Source organism: Vitis vinifera, chromosome 12, assembly GCF_030704535.1.
Source record: "Vitis vinifera cultivar Pinot Noir 40024 chromosome 12, ASM3070453v1".
Taxonomy (NCBI): domain Eukaryota; kingdom Viridiplantae; phylum Streptophyta; class Magnoliopsida; order Vitales; family Vitaceae; genus Vitis; species Vitis vinifera.
The window spans coordinates 728,051-745,623 of record NC_081816.1 but is presented as its reverse complement, the minus strand read 5'-3'; the positions used below and the strand labels follow the sequence as shown (position 1 = coordinate 745,623).

At 35.1% G+C, this 17,573-nt stretch overlaps 3 protein-coding genes across 3 annotated transcripts; 2 read left to right on the top strand and 1 right to left on the bottom strand.

The window, feature by feature from the left end:
* Nucleotides 1–2,699: 2,699 nt before the first annotated feature.
* On the top strand, nucleotides 2,700–4,072 carry LOC100257403 (uncharacterized). The gene has a single exon (XM_002283693.4). It carries the CDS (start codon nucleotides 2,880–2,882, stop codon nucleotides 3,762–3,764), a length of 885 nt encoding a protein of 294 aa, XP_002283729.1. The 5' UTR covers nucleotides 2,700–2,879; the 3' UTR covers nucleotides 3,765–4,072.
* Nucleotides 4,073–4,087: 15 nt separating this feature from the next.
* LOC104880857 (uncharacterized) lies at nucleotides 4,088–9,234 on the top strand. Its single transcript, XM_010658863.3, has 2 exons — nucleotides 4,088–7,133; nucleotides 7,229–9,234. Exons 1-2 carry the CDS (start codon nucleotides 6,787–6,789, stop codon nucleotides 9,114–9,116), a joined length of 2,235 nt encoding a protein of 744 aa, XP_010657165.1. The 5' UTR covers nucleotides 4,088–6,786; the 3' UTR covers nucleotides 9,117–9,234.
* Nucleotides 9,235–14,865: 5,631 nt separating this feature from the next.
* LOC104880812 (uncharacterized) lies at nucleotides 14,866–16,262 on the bottom strand. The gene is made up of 5 exons (XM_059741261.1): nucleotides 15,687–16,262; nucleotides 15,433–15,573; nucleotides 15,248–15,343; nucleotides 14,933–15,151; nucleotides 14,866–14,874 (listed from the first exon to the last, which is right to left on the bottom strand). The coding sequence occupies exons 1-5, from the start codon at nucleotides 16,257–16,259 to the stop codon at nucleotides 14,866–14,868; spliced, it is 1,038 nt and encodes a 345-aa protein (XP_059597244.1). The 5' UTR covers nucleotides 16,260–16,262.
* Between the last annotated feature and the right edge of the window lie 1,311 nt (nucleotides 16,263–17,573).

Sequence of the window (17,573 nt, the reverse complement as noted above, 5' to 3'; positions counted from 1 at the left end):
CAATCTACAGAAAATAAAGTGGCAAGAAAAAGGAACATCCAATTTACATGGTAAAACCTTCAAAATGAGAGAAAGCTAAGAAAAGAATTCACTATGTGATAAAATTTGCACAAAAATATTACTTAAGGATTGCCCTTACTTGAGTTTAACACACTCCATGATATGCTCACAATCCTCACAATTTTATTACTCAGTACTCTCTTTATGGAGCACTAATTTTTTTCTTTCACACTTTCCCTAGTGTGATACCCGCTACTCTTTTCTCACTTTTTTTTCACAACTCTCCGTGATTGGAATTTCTCTCTCTCTAAATGATCCCTGAAAGCCTATTATTTAGAGGAAATTTTTGAAGGCCGAAAATGGCCTCAATTGGTTGAAATATAGGCAAGCTCCGAAAAAAAAAAACTACAACAATTTATTAGCAAGAAAATGGATTGTGGCGATGGCGACATGGGGCAATTGAAACTAAACAATTTTTGGTTTCTTAAGATGGCTACTTGTCAACCTCATTTAAATGTGATGGACCCCACCAAATCTTCCTCTCCAGATCCATGCATCAGCTGAAGGTGGGAATTTCTGACATGCAAGTTTTTCTTTTGTAACAACCTTCGTCATCATATCAACAATATTCTTATTTGTGTGGATATTTTTTACTTGGAATAGTTGTTCTTCAATAGCCTTCCTAATCCAGTGATATCTCACATTTATGTGTTTCGTCTTTGCATGGTATATAGTGTTCTTTCTTAAGTCTATGGCACTTTGACCGTCACAATATACCATGTAGTCTTTCTATCTCAAACCCAATTCTTGAAGAAATGACTTCATTCAAAGCATCTCTTTTTCAGCTTTAGTAGTAGATAATGAAACATACTTTTGTAACTTTGACTGTCATGATATAGCTTCCCCGCAAATGTAAATAAGTACCCATAATTAGTTTTATACTATCTAAGCCTCTAGCCATATCAAAATTTGTATACCTTTCAAGAAATGGTTTTGGTCCTCCAAAGCTTAGACATACCTTTAAGTTCCTTTGAGATATCTTAAGATTCATTTTACCATTTCCCAATGTGTCTTATTGGGATTTACTAGAAATATGCTCACAACTCCTACTGCATGAGAAATATCTGGACATGCATACACCATAGCGTACATCAAACTTCCAACTGCTAATGAATACGAAATGATTGTCCTAAATTTCATATTAATTCACCAATCCAAATCTCATAAACAATTAGTATTGGAATCAAAGAAAATTAAATTTAATTAAAAAAACATAAAATAAACTTACTCATTTTTTTTTGGAGATAATATATGGGAGAGAAAAAAATGGTAATTGGATTATGGGAAGAAAGAAGAAATAAAATAATAATAATAATAATAATAATAATGGGAAAATGGGTGAGGTGAGAAATAGGTGGAGGGGGGTTGTCGTCGGTTGCTCAAGATGGAAAAAAAAAAAATGAGGGGAACAAAAAAGGAAGAAGAAAAAAGAGGGCAAAAAAAATAACTTGTGATGTTGGGGGTAGGTTGGGTAGGTATAGGAAAGAGCGGAGAGAGAAAATAAAAAATAAAATATAATAATAATAAATAAATATAGTAATATACAAATAAAAAGTAAGAATTAAATAGTGTCAATTTATAAAACGAATTTAGATGTAATCATGATTTAAATTTAAGGATAAATTTGAATTAAAAAATAATATAAAATAAAATTTGGGATCTACAATTTATATTTTAGTTTCAATAATTAATTTTCTTATATTAATATTAATAATTGATTAATTTAACAGATAATTAAAATTATTATAAATAAGTTATGATAATAATTTAATGTAATAAATGACATTTGATATTGCATTTATAAAAAAAATATTATAAAATTAATATATATATATATATATATATATATTTTATTTGAAATCCAAAATTATAATACTCACGTACGCTATGAATATTAATAGAATTGCTGTTAAATAACCAACCAAATGGAAACAAACTCCTGAATAAAATAACCGCCTATAGGTTTTATCAAGATCTCATCTTGCACATGGTCAAAAACAATTCCTGGGTGCCTATTGGGCAACACTTCTTCCTTAAGTAAGCCCCGACAAAAATCTCAAAGTCTCAATGTGGGCCTCAATTGCACTGCTGCTGTGTCATTACAGCTGGTCGAAGGCGGTCCATTCTTTTAATTCATTACCTTCCAAAATAATGGCATTTGGCTTCATCGGCAGGCCCATTTTCACTAGTGCCCCACGTCGATCTCCTCACGCCCATATCCGACCTTGTGCCAAGTGGGGCTTGATTCCAATGGGATAAGGATGGGACAAGGGTCAAATGGACTAATCATTCATCGTTAAAACCAATAGTTTCATAGTTTAAAGGTAAAACTGTGTTACCATATTGTGGGGGTGTTGCCTTATAAGCACGAAGAGGAGGGGAAGAACTCTATCTGACTTCAGCAAAACTAGACGGACCTAACTCAAGTTTGGCTTGACTTAGACCCAACACATATGACATAATTAATAATTATTCTTTCTCTTTTACATGACCTACCCTTGATATGTTACCATATCACCCAACCAAAACCATAGAAAAGAGGGCCCCTCAGGACCAATCAAGATACCATCCAATAATTTCCATTCAAAACCAAAATCTTTAGAAAAAGGGAAAAAAAAAAAAATGCTATCAAAAGTGAGTGTTACATGGACATCATCTTCCAATAATGCAGAGAAGTTGCACATGCAGGCCAGACCTACAAAGTGGTAGGGACCATGGAGGTGCATAACTCATAATTGTGTGTCTGAAGTTAGTTCATCGTGTTCATCCTCCACCTCGTTCACATGGGACTAGATGTTAAAAATTGATCCAAGTCCGCCATGGAGGACTACAACCTCCTCCAGCCCCTCCTCCAACCTCCCGCCACCACTTCCTCCGCTAACACTGCCGCCAAGGATGATGCAATCAACCTCATCTCATCCAACTCCGGAATCCTGTTCCGAGTCCTTTCAGTATTCTTCATCGGAATTGTCACCATATGGGCAAATTGTGAAGCATCCAAAGGCTTCAGCATAACCATCATCAATGACGCCGGAGACACTGCAGCCGGCCGGAAGTTCGATCTCTTCTACGTGTCCAACGACAAAGCCACTCGAATGGTTCTCAACACAAGTGAATTTGTTGAAAAGGTGCTTTATGATCCTAGTAATACCCACCCAAAGAAGGATGTTAACCATGTCATTGTCCGGCTTGCTAGCCGGAATCTGACCCACATGGTCATTGTTAGCTCTAGAGAAAGAAATGAGTTTGCCCTTGATATAAGCCCTTCAGTAATGCAAGGGACCCATGTTGGTTACGCCATGGCATCGGCCTTGCAACGCGGTATGGCGCGTATATGGCTTTGGGACGGCGAGGATAGCGCTCCACCGGCTCTCTTAGAAGGCATGGTCGAGTACATTACCATTTTGGCCGGTTTCAGTCCGGCACCGACGATGCCGAACAGTGTTGATTTGTCGGGATCTGGCAACTTCTGCTGGATGAACAAGGACCCTATAGCTGTGGCACACTTTTTAAATTATTGTGAGGCGCAGAATAGAGGGTTTATCCAAAGGTTAAATCAAGCCATGGAACATCAATGGCATGAAGGAGCTTTGGAGGCCGCCTTAGGGTTTCCCGTTCAAGATCTATGCGCTTCGTATAATTCTACCAAAATTCCAGTGGTGGGTAACGTACTATTTTCTAGATCGAAGCCACTAAACATTTGAAAATATTTTCAATGAATTCATCTGTCAATGTTCATTTTCAAGCATCCTCCCATCCAGAAAAATGTAGAGGTAGTACATTATTGTTCCTACCACATGCGTCTTACAATTATTTTATGGGATCGAGGAATCAACATGTGTGGGTCAGCCTACCTACGGATTCTTTTCAACTTTCTTACTGCCTTGCATCAAGTATTGATGATGTTCACAAGGATGGGATAGTGTTTGTTTGGTTGATTTGGTTGATGTTCCATTGTACGTTTCCTTTTTTTGTTCTTTTTCTATTGTTGGTATATATTTTTATTTTCTTACATGAAAAATATCACTGCATGTGCGAAGAATTTATTGACATATCATTTAAATATTTATAAAATTATAAATAAATTTAATGATTTTATTTTGCATGCGTTCAAAGACCTAAAGTGAGAAACATATGGGCCAAACATGGCATTATTCCTTTTGTTTTATTCTCCATTACTACTTAGTTTAGATGATGTTTAAAGAGTGAGACCTCTACTATGCTATCAAATTATTTGTTTTAAAATTGAAGGCTTGCATTTATGGCAAGGATCCATGCTTATTATAAGCTATGATTAGGTGACTTGTGAATGCACATGCAATTCAGTGATATAATAGGTGGTTATCATATAGTTACTCTCCTCTTATTAAAAAGGGGAATTTATGTAACCATACACCAAGGGGCAAAATTTTGCCTTTTGGAAACTTAACTTTTTACTTTTCAAATTCAATGGATTTTGTGAAAAATAAATCACATTTCATACACTGTAATAGTGATATTGAGACCCTTCCAAAAATACCCTCCTATAATTTGACATCTCTCCTAGTTGGATAAGTTGCTTGTTGTCCACTTAAGCCAATGACATGACTCAGTTACATGTCATAAGCCACCTAGACATTCCACATGGATTGATGTTTTAAACAATATTTACCCCCAAATATCTTCTTCTTTCTTCAACCAAACCCTAACACCAAAAACCCATGTTCTTTCTTCTTCGTTCACAGGCACAACCCATCACAAGGCGAAAGGATCCATAAAAAATCTGGTAGGTTCTCAAATCGCGATAACCCATCAACCCCAAACGAACCTCCAAACTTGATCTCTTATTTTGTTTCTCCTCCATCACCATAAGGAAGACGACATCTTCATTTTCCCACCAAACATCAATCTGAAAACAAAAGTCCAAGTGCGAACCCCTTAACAAAGGCCAGGTAGACAAAAAAAAACCCATTTCCTTCTTCTTATTTCAGGAGTGACAGTCATTTTTCTCCTGGTTGTACTTCCTATTTTGCTTTTACATCGAAAAAGGAGAAAGAAAGAAATTGAGAGAACGAGATAATGAAGAATAAAAATATTGTAGTTGCATTTAACTTTTAAAGCAAGGGTTTTTCCAGGTGATATATATATATATGTTATTAAATTTTGTAATAACTTTATATTTTGATTTGTCATTTTGATTCTTTGAGATTTGAATAATGTCATAGTTATGTGATTTGTGCAATTTTGTGATTTAAACTTGATTACATTGCATATTTCTACATGTTCAATGTCCATTAATATTGTATCTAAATTTATATTTTAATTTATTTAGGGTTTATTTGAAATGAAATATGGCTTAAATTTTGATAAATGATGGGAAAATGAGATGGTGGTAAGCTATATTGATTTTGTTTTATTTCTGAATTGTTGTGTTTGTGTTGTATGTGGTTGTTGGGAAGAATACGGAAAAGAGAAGAAAAATATGAGTATTGCATGTGAAGGGAATACAATTTTTAGGAATGTTCAAACAATTTGTTGTTTAATGTTGTTTATATGTGATTCGAGATGTTTTGTTGTTTAATGTTGTTTATCTGGGATTCCAAAATGAGTAATTTGAGTGATCTTTTATAGTTGTTAATTGGTGAATCTAATGCATGAGAAAAGAATTCATGTTTAGTCATGAGTAGATGAGTATAAATTTTAAAAATGATTGGGATTAAAGTTTGAATAAATTTCTTAATAAAAGTTTTGAATTTGTAATGAATAAGGATTGAATTGAAGAAGAAAATAAAACAAATTTAGTAAAGCGGGCATGAATTTATGTGGGAATTAGGGAAAATAGTATTGGAGCCTTAGGTTCAAAATTGTGGTCACAACCACAAATATGAAATTTGTTTTGTTTATGTGTGTAGTAGTCATAGTAAGGGTCTACCCTTAGATGAAGGGGTTGGCCGTAATCCAGTTAATGACATTTGGATGAAATTATTGTTTTCGTAAGAGGTTGCAGTAAGTGAATTAAAGGCTGACCCATTTGTTTGGAGGTAGGCCCTTAGTTGTAAATATTGTTGTGGTTTAATCTGGATAGTAGGCAAAATAAAGGCTGACCCATTTGTTTGGAGGTCGGCCCTTGGTTGTAAACATTGTTGTGGTTTAATTTGGGCAGTGGGCAAAATAAAGGTTGACCCATTTTTTTGGAGGTCGGCCCTTGGTTGTAAACATTATTGTGGTTTAAGTTGGGCAGTAGGCAAAATAAGGGCTGACCCAATTGTTTGGAGGTCGGCCCTTGGTTGTAACATTGTTATGGTTAAATTTGGGTAGTGGGCAAAATAAAGGTCGACCCATTGTTTGAGGGGGTGGCCCGAAGAGAGTGAAATTAGCACAATTTGGCTTGAAGAGTTACCAAAACAATGGTTAGCCCATGAATTGAGAGGTTCACTCCCTAACTTATATAACATAACAAATTACTACGAAGTAAAATAGAATAATTGCATTGCTTAATGTTAAGTATACACTATGCATGTCTATATTTACACCATTAATTGTAAACTATGAAATGTAAATGAAGCTCGTTTGTAAAGTTTCAAAGATAAATGATGTATTAATATATGATGGTCATAGGCATGATAATCAGTTTTGTTATAAGTAAGTTGGTTTATGCAGTGTTATTAAGAAATTAGTTAATTGTTTCAGCTTGACTAAAGGTTCATGCTTCTAAACAGGGGCTGCACATGATCGAGTAGCATTTAAATGGATCCAAATAATACAATTTATTGTTATCTGCACATTGGAGGAGAGCTAGTAAGGGATGAACATGGCAATGTGGAATATATGGGTGGGAGACGAGAGGGTCTAAGTTTAGAACGATCAATGACATATAATGATTTTGTTTCAAGGATTTGTGGGAAAATGAACATCAATATAGTGGGACCAACATTTTCATATACTCTCCCGTTTGATTTATATGCACTTCAACCATTGAAAAATGATGAAGACTTGACAAACATGTTTCAATTTAGTGACCGATGTGCACGTGTATATATATGTTTAGCATCAACAGTTGAAGACGATGAAACGATTGAGAATGGAGGACAAGGGTAAGTTATATCAAAAAAATATATAATCTTAAATGATTCCATGTATTTATTTATTTTGTAATATTTATGCTTATTCATTAGATGTTATAATGCAGCTTGAACGAAACAATCGTAGGGTCTAACTCACTGGTCCCATATTCAACAAGAGATATTGATATTAGAATGCAATCACGAGGATTTCATCAAAGATGTGCTGAATCACATGTTGGTCCACTAGAGTCAAGCCGTTTTGAGAGTGCAATATTGGGTAGTGGGCATACCTTCTCAACTGCAAATGAATTTCGGGATGCAATATATCTCATGTCAGTAGGAGACCGTTTTAGATATAAATTTAAGAGGAATTGTCTTAAGCATATGACTGTAATATGTGTTGTTGAAGGATGCCCTTGGAAAGTAACTGCTCGTGCTGTTGGGAGAACAAAAATAGTTCAAGTGCATACATTTAGAAATGAACATAACCACTCTTTAGAAGATGTGTCAATTTCCGAACCAGTAGTTCGTTGTAATCGAGCCACAGCTATGATTGATGATGTTATTTGTTCAAATCCAGATTACTTACCCCGTCAAATATGTAAAGACTTTCGTCGACAATACGGAATGCAATTGAATTATTGTCAAGCATGGAACTTGAAAGAGAAGGCTAAAGAACGAATTCATGGTGTGCCGCAATGTTCGTATAAGTTGTTACCTTGGTTATGTACAAGGCTTATTGAAACAAATCCAGGGACGATTGCTGAATATAGATGTTCGGATGATGGTCATTTTATGCAATTGTTTGTTGCCCTTTCAGTGTCAATACATGGGTTTCAACTGGGATGTCGGCCTATTATATCAATAGATTCATCCCACATGAGTGGGCCATACAAGGGTGCTTTATTTTCAGCTTCTTCCTATGATGCTGACGATGGCATGTTTCCACTTGCTTATGGCTTATTTAGCTCTGAGAATTACGAGGATTGGCTTTGGTTTTTAGAGAAATTGAAGATGGTCATAGGTGAAAGAGATGTTATAATAATATCTGATAGGCACCAAGGGATTATCCGTAGTGTTTCAGAGGTATTTGGTAGTGAAAACCATGCACATTGCTATCGTCACATTAAAGAAAACTTCAGTAGCTTTCTAACAAAGCTAAACACTAAAGGGAGGAAAGGAAAGGAAAATGCTTTGCAAATGCTTGATTCTATCGCCTATGCTAGGTTAGATTGTGATTATGAGGTTGCAATGGATACTTTAAGGACATTTAATCATGATTTGGCGAAGTGGGTTGAAGAAAATAACCCTCAACATTGGGCAATCTCTAAATTTAAGAAGATGCGTTGGGATAAGATGACAAGTAATTTGGCCGAGTCTTTCAATTCTTGGTTAAGACATGAACGACACCATAACATTTGTGTTTTCTTCATCGAACATATGGATAAGTTAGGATCTCTTTTAGTCGAGCATAAAAATGGACTTGTAAAATGGAATGGGTGTATTGGTCCTAAAACAGAAGAAAAGATTGCATTGAACATTGGAAAAGGTGAAAATTATATCACTTATTTACACTTGGGTAGTTCGATGAAAGTATCCAATGGAAAAGCATTCCTGGAAGTGAACTTAATGGAGCGAACTTGCACATGTAAAGCATGGCAAATGTCTGGAATCCCATGTGATCATGCTTGTGCAGCTATACGGCGAATGGGGTTTGATGTATCTGATTATGTTGATGACTGGTATAAGTACAATTTGCAAGAGAAGATATACTCTGGAAGCATGCGTACTTTGGTAACGCATGACATGCCAATGATTGATGAAGATGGAACCGTTCGTGATGCCTTGGGTCATACTTATCCCTTTCTTAATCCTCCAACCACAAAGCGACCTCCTGGAAGACCTAGGAAACGTCGAATCGAGTCTCAATTCATGTCAAAAAAAACAGTTCATTGTTCTCGTTGTAATCAGCCTGGGCATAATCGTGCGACATGTAACAACCCATTGCTGTAAGTTTTTTTTTTATTAAACTTCATAATGTAAGATCGACTTTATATTAGTATGAAATAGTTTGGTAATCTTCGTTATTGTTTCCTTGATTATAAGCAATGAGTAATTTATTGGATTTGAAGTGTTTGGTGTATATATATTGTGATTGTATGTTGTTCTTCAATATTATGGGATATGTTACATGATAATGTAATTGTAATAGCAAAATATGTACCTTGGTCATTATTGTTCAAAGATGGCATTGAAGTGACATAGATTCATATGGCGTCCTTGGCAAAAAAACGAGATTGTTAACTAGTGGGCATAATCTTGGCGAACCTTTACATGTAGGGGTTGCTGCTTTTTGGCTGATGACCCTTAAGCATATTATTTACTTTTGTGTGAAATGGGCAGTAGCCAAAATAAGGTTGTGCCTGTTAGATCATAGGCAACCCTATCGTTTTTCATCTTTAAAATTGGTTTCGTGTTATGTGAGGTCTGTAAAAGGGAGGTTGAACCATTAACACCATGGGAAGGCATTCAAACATTAGTTTAGTATGTTATGTGCAGAAGGCAATCTAGGGGCGCACCTTCCATTTGAAAGGCATGCCTATGTGTTAATGATATTATATAACTATACTACATGCAGAAGGCAAAGCAGGGGTGCACCCTTGGTTGCATAGGTATGCCCATGGGTATGATAACTTTATTGGGAAATTCTATATGCAGTATGCAAAGTAGGGGCACACCCTTGATTTTAGGGGCATGCCTATTGCTAAAACCATTATATTGGTAGGCTATGTGCAGTAGTCAACCTAAGAGCAAAAGCTTTATGGAAGACACATAAATGTGGGTGAAAAACTTCTTTTTGTTAAGCTACTTGCAGTAGGAAAAAGAAAGACATGACTCTCTGTCAGAGGCATGCCTTTAGGATGACTAGAGTTGAGGTGTGGGTTGGGCAGTAAGGCAAATGGAGGCATATTGATAGCTTAAAGGTTGGCCCTTGATGTTCATATGAAATAAACGTTGGAAATGATTCCTTGTTGATTCAAAATCATAGATTTTTTCTAAAAATTTAATTGTTCAATTTTTAATTTATTTTTTATTATCTTAATTTTTTTAACTACTTTTTTTATTTAGCTCATTAATAATTTTTTTTATTTATCCGTTTACTTTTATTTAATTTCAAAATTTTGTATTTTTAAATATTACAAAAATAGTTGTGCTTAGAATATGTTACAATATAACAAAAAATATAATGAAGTCCAAATATTTTATAACTAAAAATTAATTTGATTAGATAAATGATTAATAATTTTAATTATTTAAATAAATTAATTTTAATAGAAAAATTGCCACAACATATTTGTAATAAATTTTTAGAAATCATATCTCAAATCAAATATTTGATATAAATCAATTTAGTTTTTATTTAAAATTTAATAAAATATATTTTAATAAACGTATTTTTTAATTTTAAAATAAATAACTTAAATATATTAAATGTAATTATGACCCATCCATGCTCAGATGGGGGTCCCGGAATCACTAGACTTGGATGTACCAAATTTAATGAAGGATGTACCAAATTTAATTAAGGATGTACCAAATTTTGTTAAAGATGTACCAAGGGCTCCAAAGTGTGATCCGAAGTGGGGATCGGCTCCAAATCACTCTGTTATGGGTTTCTAAATAAAATAGTGGCTCATCCATGGTCAGAAGGGGGTCCCGGAATCACTAGGCTCGGATGTACCAAATTTAATGAAGGATGTACCAAATTTTGTGAAGGATGTACCAAGGGTTCGAAAATGCGTTCCGAAGTAGGGATTGACCCCCAATCACTTTTTTATGGGTTTCTTAAAGAAATTACAGACCATCCATGTTGAAATGGGGGTCTCGGAATCTGTCGGATCGGATGTACCAAATTTAATGAAGAATGTACCAAATTTTGTGAAGGATGTACCAAATTTTGTGAATGATGTACCAAGGGTCCAAAAATGCTTTTCGAAGTGGGGATCGGCCCCAAATCACTTTGTTATGGGTTTTTAAATGAAATTGTGGCTCATCCATGGTCAGAAGAGTGTCCCGGAATCACTAGGATCGGATGTACCAAATTTTGTGAAGGATGTACCAAGGGTCCGAAAATGCGTTCCGAAGTGGGGATCGACCCCCAATCACTTTGTTATGGGTTTCCTAAAGAAATTATGGACCTTCCATGTTGAAATGGGGGTCTCGGAATCTGTCGGATCGGATGTACCAAATTTAATGAAGGATGTACCAAATTTTGTGAAGGATGTACCAAATTTTGTGAATGATGTACCAAGGGTCCAAAAATGCTTTTCGAAGTGGGGATCGACCCCCAATCACTTTGTTATGGGTTTCTAAATGAAATTATGGACCATCCATGTTGAAATGTGGGTCTCGGAATCTGTCGGATCGGATGTACCAAATTTAATGAAGGATGTACCAAATTTTGTGAAGGATGTACCAAATTTTGTGAATGATGTACCAAGGGTCCAAAAATGCTTTCCGAAGTGGGGATCGGCCCCAAATCACTTTGTTTTGGGTTTTTAAATGAAATAGTGGCTCATCCACGGTCAGAAGAGGGTCCCGGAATCACTAGGATCAGATGTACCAAATTTTGTGAAGGATGTACCAAGGGTCCGAAAATGCGTTCCGAAGTGGGGATCGACCCCCAATCACTTTGTTATGGGTTTCTAAATGAAATTATGGATGATCCATGTTGAAATGGGGGTCTCGGAATCTGTCGGACCGGATGTACCAAATTTAATGAAGAATGTACCAAATTTTGTGAAGGATGTACCAAATTTTGTGAATGATGTACCAAGGGTCCAAAAATGCTTTTCGAAGTGGGGATCGGCCTCAAATAACTTTGTTATGGGTTTTTAAATGAAATAGTGGCCCATCCATGGTCAGAAGAGGGTCTCGGAATCACTAGGATCGGATGTACCAAATTTTGTGAAGGATGTACCAAGGGTCCGAAAATGCGTTCCGAAGTGGGGATCGACCCCCAATCACTTTGTTATGGGTTTCCTAAAGAAATTATGGACCTTCCATGTTGAAATGGGGGTCTCGGAATCTGTCGGATCGGATGTACCAAATTTAATGAAGGATGTACCAAATTTTGTGAAGGATGTACCAAATTTTGTGAATGATGTACCAAGGGTCCAAAAATGCTCTTCGAAGTGGGGATCGACCCCCAATCACTTTGTTATGGGTTTCTAAATGAAATTATGGACGATCCATGTTGAAATGGGGGTCTCGGAATCTGTCGGATCGGATGTACCAAATTTAATGAAGAATGTACCAAATTTTGTGAAGGATGTACCAAATTTTGTGAATGATGTACCAAGGGTCCAAAAATGCTTTTCGAAGTGGGGATCGACCCCAAATCACTTTGTTATGGGTTTCTAAATGAAATTATGGACCATCCATGTTGAAATGTGGGTCTCGGAATCTGTCGGATCGGATGTACCAAATTTAATGAAGGATGTACCAAATTTTGTGAAGGATGTACCAAATTTTGTGAATGATGTACCAAGGGTCCAAAAATGCTTTTCGAAGTGGGGATCGGCCCCAAATCACTTTGTTATGGGTTTTTAAATGAAATAGTGGCCCATCCATGGTCAGAAGAGGGTCCCGGAATCACTAGGATCGGATGTACCAAATTTTGTGAAGGATGTACCAAGGGTCCGAAAATGCGTTCCGAAGTGGGGATCAACCCCCAATCACTTTGTTATGGGTTTCTAAATGAAATAATGGACGATCCATGTTGAAATGGGGGTCTCGGAATCTGTCGGATCTGATGTACAAAATTTAATGAAGAATGTACCAAATTTTGTGAAGGATGTACCAAATTTTGTGAATGATGTACCAAGGGTCCAAAAATGCTTTTCGAAGTGGGAATCGACCCCAAATCACTTTGTTATGGGTTTCTAAATGAAATTATGGACCATCCATGTTGAAATGTGGGTCTCGGAAGTACCAAATTTAATGAAGGATGTACCAAATTTTGTGAAGGATGTACCAAATTTTGTGAATGATGTACCAAGGGTCCAAAAATGCTTTTCGAAGTGGGGATCGGCCCCAAATCACTTTGTTATGGGTTTTTAAATGAAATAGTGGCCCATCCATGGTCAGAAGAGGGTCCCGGAATCACTAGGATCGGATGTACCAAATTTTGTGAAGGATGTACCAAGGGTCCGAAAATGCGTTCCGAAGTGGGGATCGACCCCCAATCACTTTGTTATGGGTTTCTAAATGAAATTATGGACGATCCATGTTGAAATGGGGGTCTCGGAATCTGTCGGATCGGATGTACCAAATTTAATGAAGAATGTACCAAATTTTGTGAAGGATGTACCAAATTTTGTGAATGATGTACCAAGGGTCCAAAAATGCTTTTCGAAGTGGGAATCGACCCCAAATCACTTTGTTATGGGTTTCTAAATGAAATTATGGACCATCCATGTTGAAATGTGGGTCTCGGAATATGTCGGATCGGATGTACCAAATTTAATGAAGGATGTACCAAATTTTGTGAAGGATGTACCAAATTTTGTGAATGATGTACCAAGGGTCCAAAAATGCTTTTCGAAGTGGGGATCGGCCCCAAATCACTTTGTTATGGGTTTTTAAATGAAATAGTGGCCCATCCATGGTCAGAAGAGGGTCCCGGAATCACTAGGATCGGATGTACCAAATTTTGTGAATGATGTACCAAGGGTCCAAAAATGCTTTTCGAAGTGGGGATCGACCCCAAATCACTTTGTTATGGGTTTCTAAATGAAATTATGGACCATCCATGTTGAAATGTGGGTCTCGGAATCTGTCGGATCGGATGTACCAAATTTAATGAAGGATGTACCAAATTTTGTGAAGGATGTACCAAATTTTGTGAATGATGTACCAAGGGTCCAAAAATGCTTTTCGAAGTGGGGATCGACCCCAAATCACTTTGTTATGGGTTTCTAAATGAAATTATTGACCACATATTTCCTGTAAAAAGTTGTTGAGAGCATAGTAACAATGTATGACTAAAGCTATACATGCATCTTATATTAGGGACAAGATTTGGTGTACTCGAGGAAAAAACCTCACCCCAAAGTATGGATTAAAAAAGTGTCTGCGATAAGGATTCTCTTCTTTTACATTCATGTATCGGCAAAACATGGAAATCACCTACATAATGCCTCTTCATTAGTTAAAATGATCAATGGAAAGATGAAGGTATTTTTTTCTTATTTATCATAAACCTTACCGGAATATCAATGAAGCTCTCCCCTACTAAGCATTGAAATTGTTCCCGTGTCACGCCATAGCCACCATATGCACAAAGCATCTCACTATTAATCACATGAAACACAAGACGTGAGTAATTTTTTTTGTTTTCTAGATAAATCCATAATCATAGTCTTTTGAGAACAATACTTGCTAAACGTGTGATTTGGGACTAACCTTGGATCTTTTGACTCGTCAAATACATAGTCGGCAACATGTGTCTCTTCCTCCGTCAACCTTTTATATTTTGATACACATAATTGTACAAAAGGTGACTTACACGCAGCTGCTCGTTGCCTATGACGACGTACTTTCATTTTTACTCTTTGTGGTCGTATTTCTTCTAAGGCTTGTGGTGCTACATCCACATTGTTGTTCATGCACGATTGCACTAACACCAACATATTGTGTGGCCCAGGGTGAAGGGGATCCTCGTTTGAAAAGAACACACCATCTTCTACGTTGGGTCTTTCTAACACCCCTTCATTTGTACATCCAACGTCATCTTCAAAAGATCTTCTTTGACCGCCAGAATGAACAGGTGAATGTTGTGGATTATTTGTATAAAATGGTGCACCACTTTCATTAACATGTTCATGAAAATTTAACGGTTGGCCTTCATCTGTGCGATAATGTGAAGAGGTGAAACGAGTCCTCAACACTTTCACGTCACGGTTGTATGATGCAATAAGACTATTAAGATGACTTTGTGCATCGGTGATTTGACGTTGTGTTGCCTCCATGCGAGCACAAATAACCTAAGTCAAACATAATGAAGGAACATTAAATGACATATATTTAAACTAAGCCTTAATATAAGTTACTATTCATAGTCATTAGGTATGAAGGATTACATCAAAGTCTTCATTCTCATCTGGGTCAACTGGGTCATCAACTGTAGGAGCCTTATTTTTTTCTGTTTCATCTTGCTCCGCCGATGTGCTAACCAACTATCATTGCAAAACATGTAAATTGTCATCCCAATAATATAATTACAATGGTAATCAACTATCTTAATATAACTAAAAGCTAATTATACCTCAACTTTGCCAAATCCTCCAAGCATTTCTAACTCCAACTTGATGCGTTGCTTGACCAAAAAATCATTCCATGCAGCAATGCGAGGAGTGGTAAGTTCCACATACATGGCTGGAAAATTAGATATTGAAAAGTAGAATATCTGTTGCATTATATAAGACATAATTAGTGGTAACATCATGACCATCATAGTGTATAACCATTATTGAATATCTAATACATGGACATATACTTATAAATAAGACAAAAAGTTACCTGTAGAAACATCAAACACCCTTTAATCCAAACACTTTCCTTCCTCCTATGTTCATGTATAGCTTGAATAAAAAATTCTAAGACATATTCTCCCCAATTTATGTTCCCAAGTAACTGCTCTCGGGGTGTATACCATAACGAGTGACTACCTTCCAAACGAGAAGTGGGTGCCAATAAGGTTGCACAAGCGAAAATCAAGAAGACCCGCTTAAATTCCTCCATATCATCGATGCCAACCATCATTGACTCTATATCTTGCAAACTCGGCATTTGACTAGCTTTAACACTTCCCTTCTCAACAATTAACTTTCTTCCACTATGTGGAATGCCCATCGTCATCCCAACATCATGACATGTCAAAGAAACCTTCTTACCCCCAAATAACTCGAGTTGGGAATAAGCAATGTTTGTGTTTTTTATCAACCAAAAACATAAATCTAAATTAACCTCCTTACAACCTAATTGCAATAGCCCACCAAAACCAAGTTCTCGTATTACATCCTTCTTCACTTCTGAGAGCAAATGGATTCCAAAGAGGAATCTACGGCCAGAACAACGACACCGTATGTTCATATTATCACTGCATTAAACAACCATAATTCATTAATAAATTAATCAAATGTTAAAGACATGTGAACATGAATATAGTGTTCCTATATACATTCATCATAATTATTACACAAATATAACATATATTAACAAAGAAATGGGAAACATTTTGTTACATCATGTAAATGATAATCATTGAGATCGGTTTCCTCTAGCCTTTCAATAATATGGTTATCAATAAGGGTGAAATTGTTATATATAGGCTCACCCACTATGATACCCACTGCAAAAAAAAAAAAAAAAAAATAGACAATGTGCATTTTAGTGGGGCAGCCAATAAAAACAAATGGTACGCCTCAAAGTTACATACTCATCTAACCAAATCAATATAGTTTAGGGAAAAGTGGGATTTGATTCACTAATAAGAAAATTTATGGTAAAAAGAATCCCAAATATTTTAAATTAGTATTATCTTCATCTATTTAAAAATAATTTGAAATACATGCAATGAGTTATCCAATTATTCCAAAAAATGTCATTTTATTTTTTATGTTATTCAAATCAATTGAGAACTACACTCCTCCATATAAATGTTTCCTTATTATTTTAGATTTTTTTTATTATTATTTTATTATTTAAGATTTTTTTTCCTCTAGAAAAAAACACCTTATAGGATTCTTATTTTAGTTTTCTAAAAGTTTAGGAAATATTGTCAAACAAATCATATTTAATCATAATTACGAATTCAAGAAGTAATAAGATTGTTTATTAAATAATAAAGAATAAACTTTGTAATATATAATTATTTTAATATTATAACAAATTTATTATTGAAAAACTCTAATAACAAATTTTATTCATTATTATATTAAACAATTATTAATATTATATAATAAATAGAAATTTATTATTGGTTTATTTATTATCAAGAATACAAATCTATTTTTAACTTATTAATACTATAATAAATTCTGTTTTTTTTTTTCAAATTATTACTTTATAATGTTTTTAGAGAAAAAAAATTCCCAAATAATAAAATAATAAAATAATAAAGTAATAATAATAATAATAATAATAATAATAATAATAATAATAATTTAAGATTATTGACAACTACACTCCTCCATATAAATGTTTCCTTATTATTTTAGATTTTTTTATTATTATTTTATTATTTAAGATTTTTTTTCCTCTAGAAAAAAACACCTTATAGGATTCTTATTTTAGTTTTCTAAAAGTTTAGGAAATATTGTCAAACAAATCATATTTAATCATAATTACGAATTCAAAAAGTAATAAGATTGTTTATTAAATAATAAAGAATAAACTCGTAATATA

Bases quoted from the DNA above. Each gene is read 5' to 3' on its own strand.
- LOC100257403 (XM_002283693.4), top strand. From the start codon at position 2,880: ATGGAGGACTACAACCTCCTCCAGCCCCTCCTCCAACCTCCCGCCACC.
- LOC104880857 (XM_010658863.3), top strand. From the start codon at position 6,787: ATGGATCCAAATAATACAATTTATTGTTATCTGCACATTGGAGGAGAG. The intron at 7,134-7,228 runs GTAAGTTATATC...GTTATAATGCAG, and splicing joins ATTGAGAATGGAGGACAAGG to CTTGAACGAAACAATCGTAG.
- LOC104880812 (XM_059741261.1), bottom strand. From the start codon at position 16,259: ATGAACATACGGTGTCGTTGTTCTGGCCGTAGATTCCTCTTTGGAATC. The intron at 15,574-15,686 runs GTAACTTTTTGT...ATAATGCAACAG, and splicing joins GGTGTTTGATGTTTCTACAG to ATATTCTACTTTTCAATATC. The intron at 15,344-15,432 runs GTATAATTAGCT...TTGCAATGATAG, and splicing joins GAGGATTTGGCAAAGTTGAG to TTGGTTAGCACATCGGCGGA.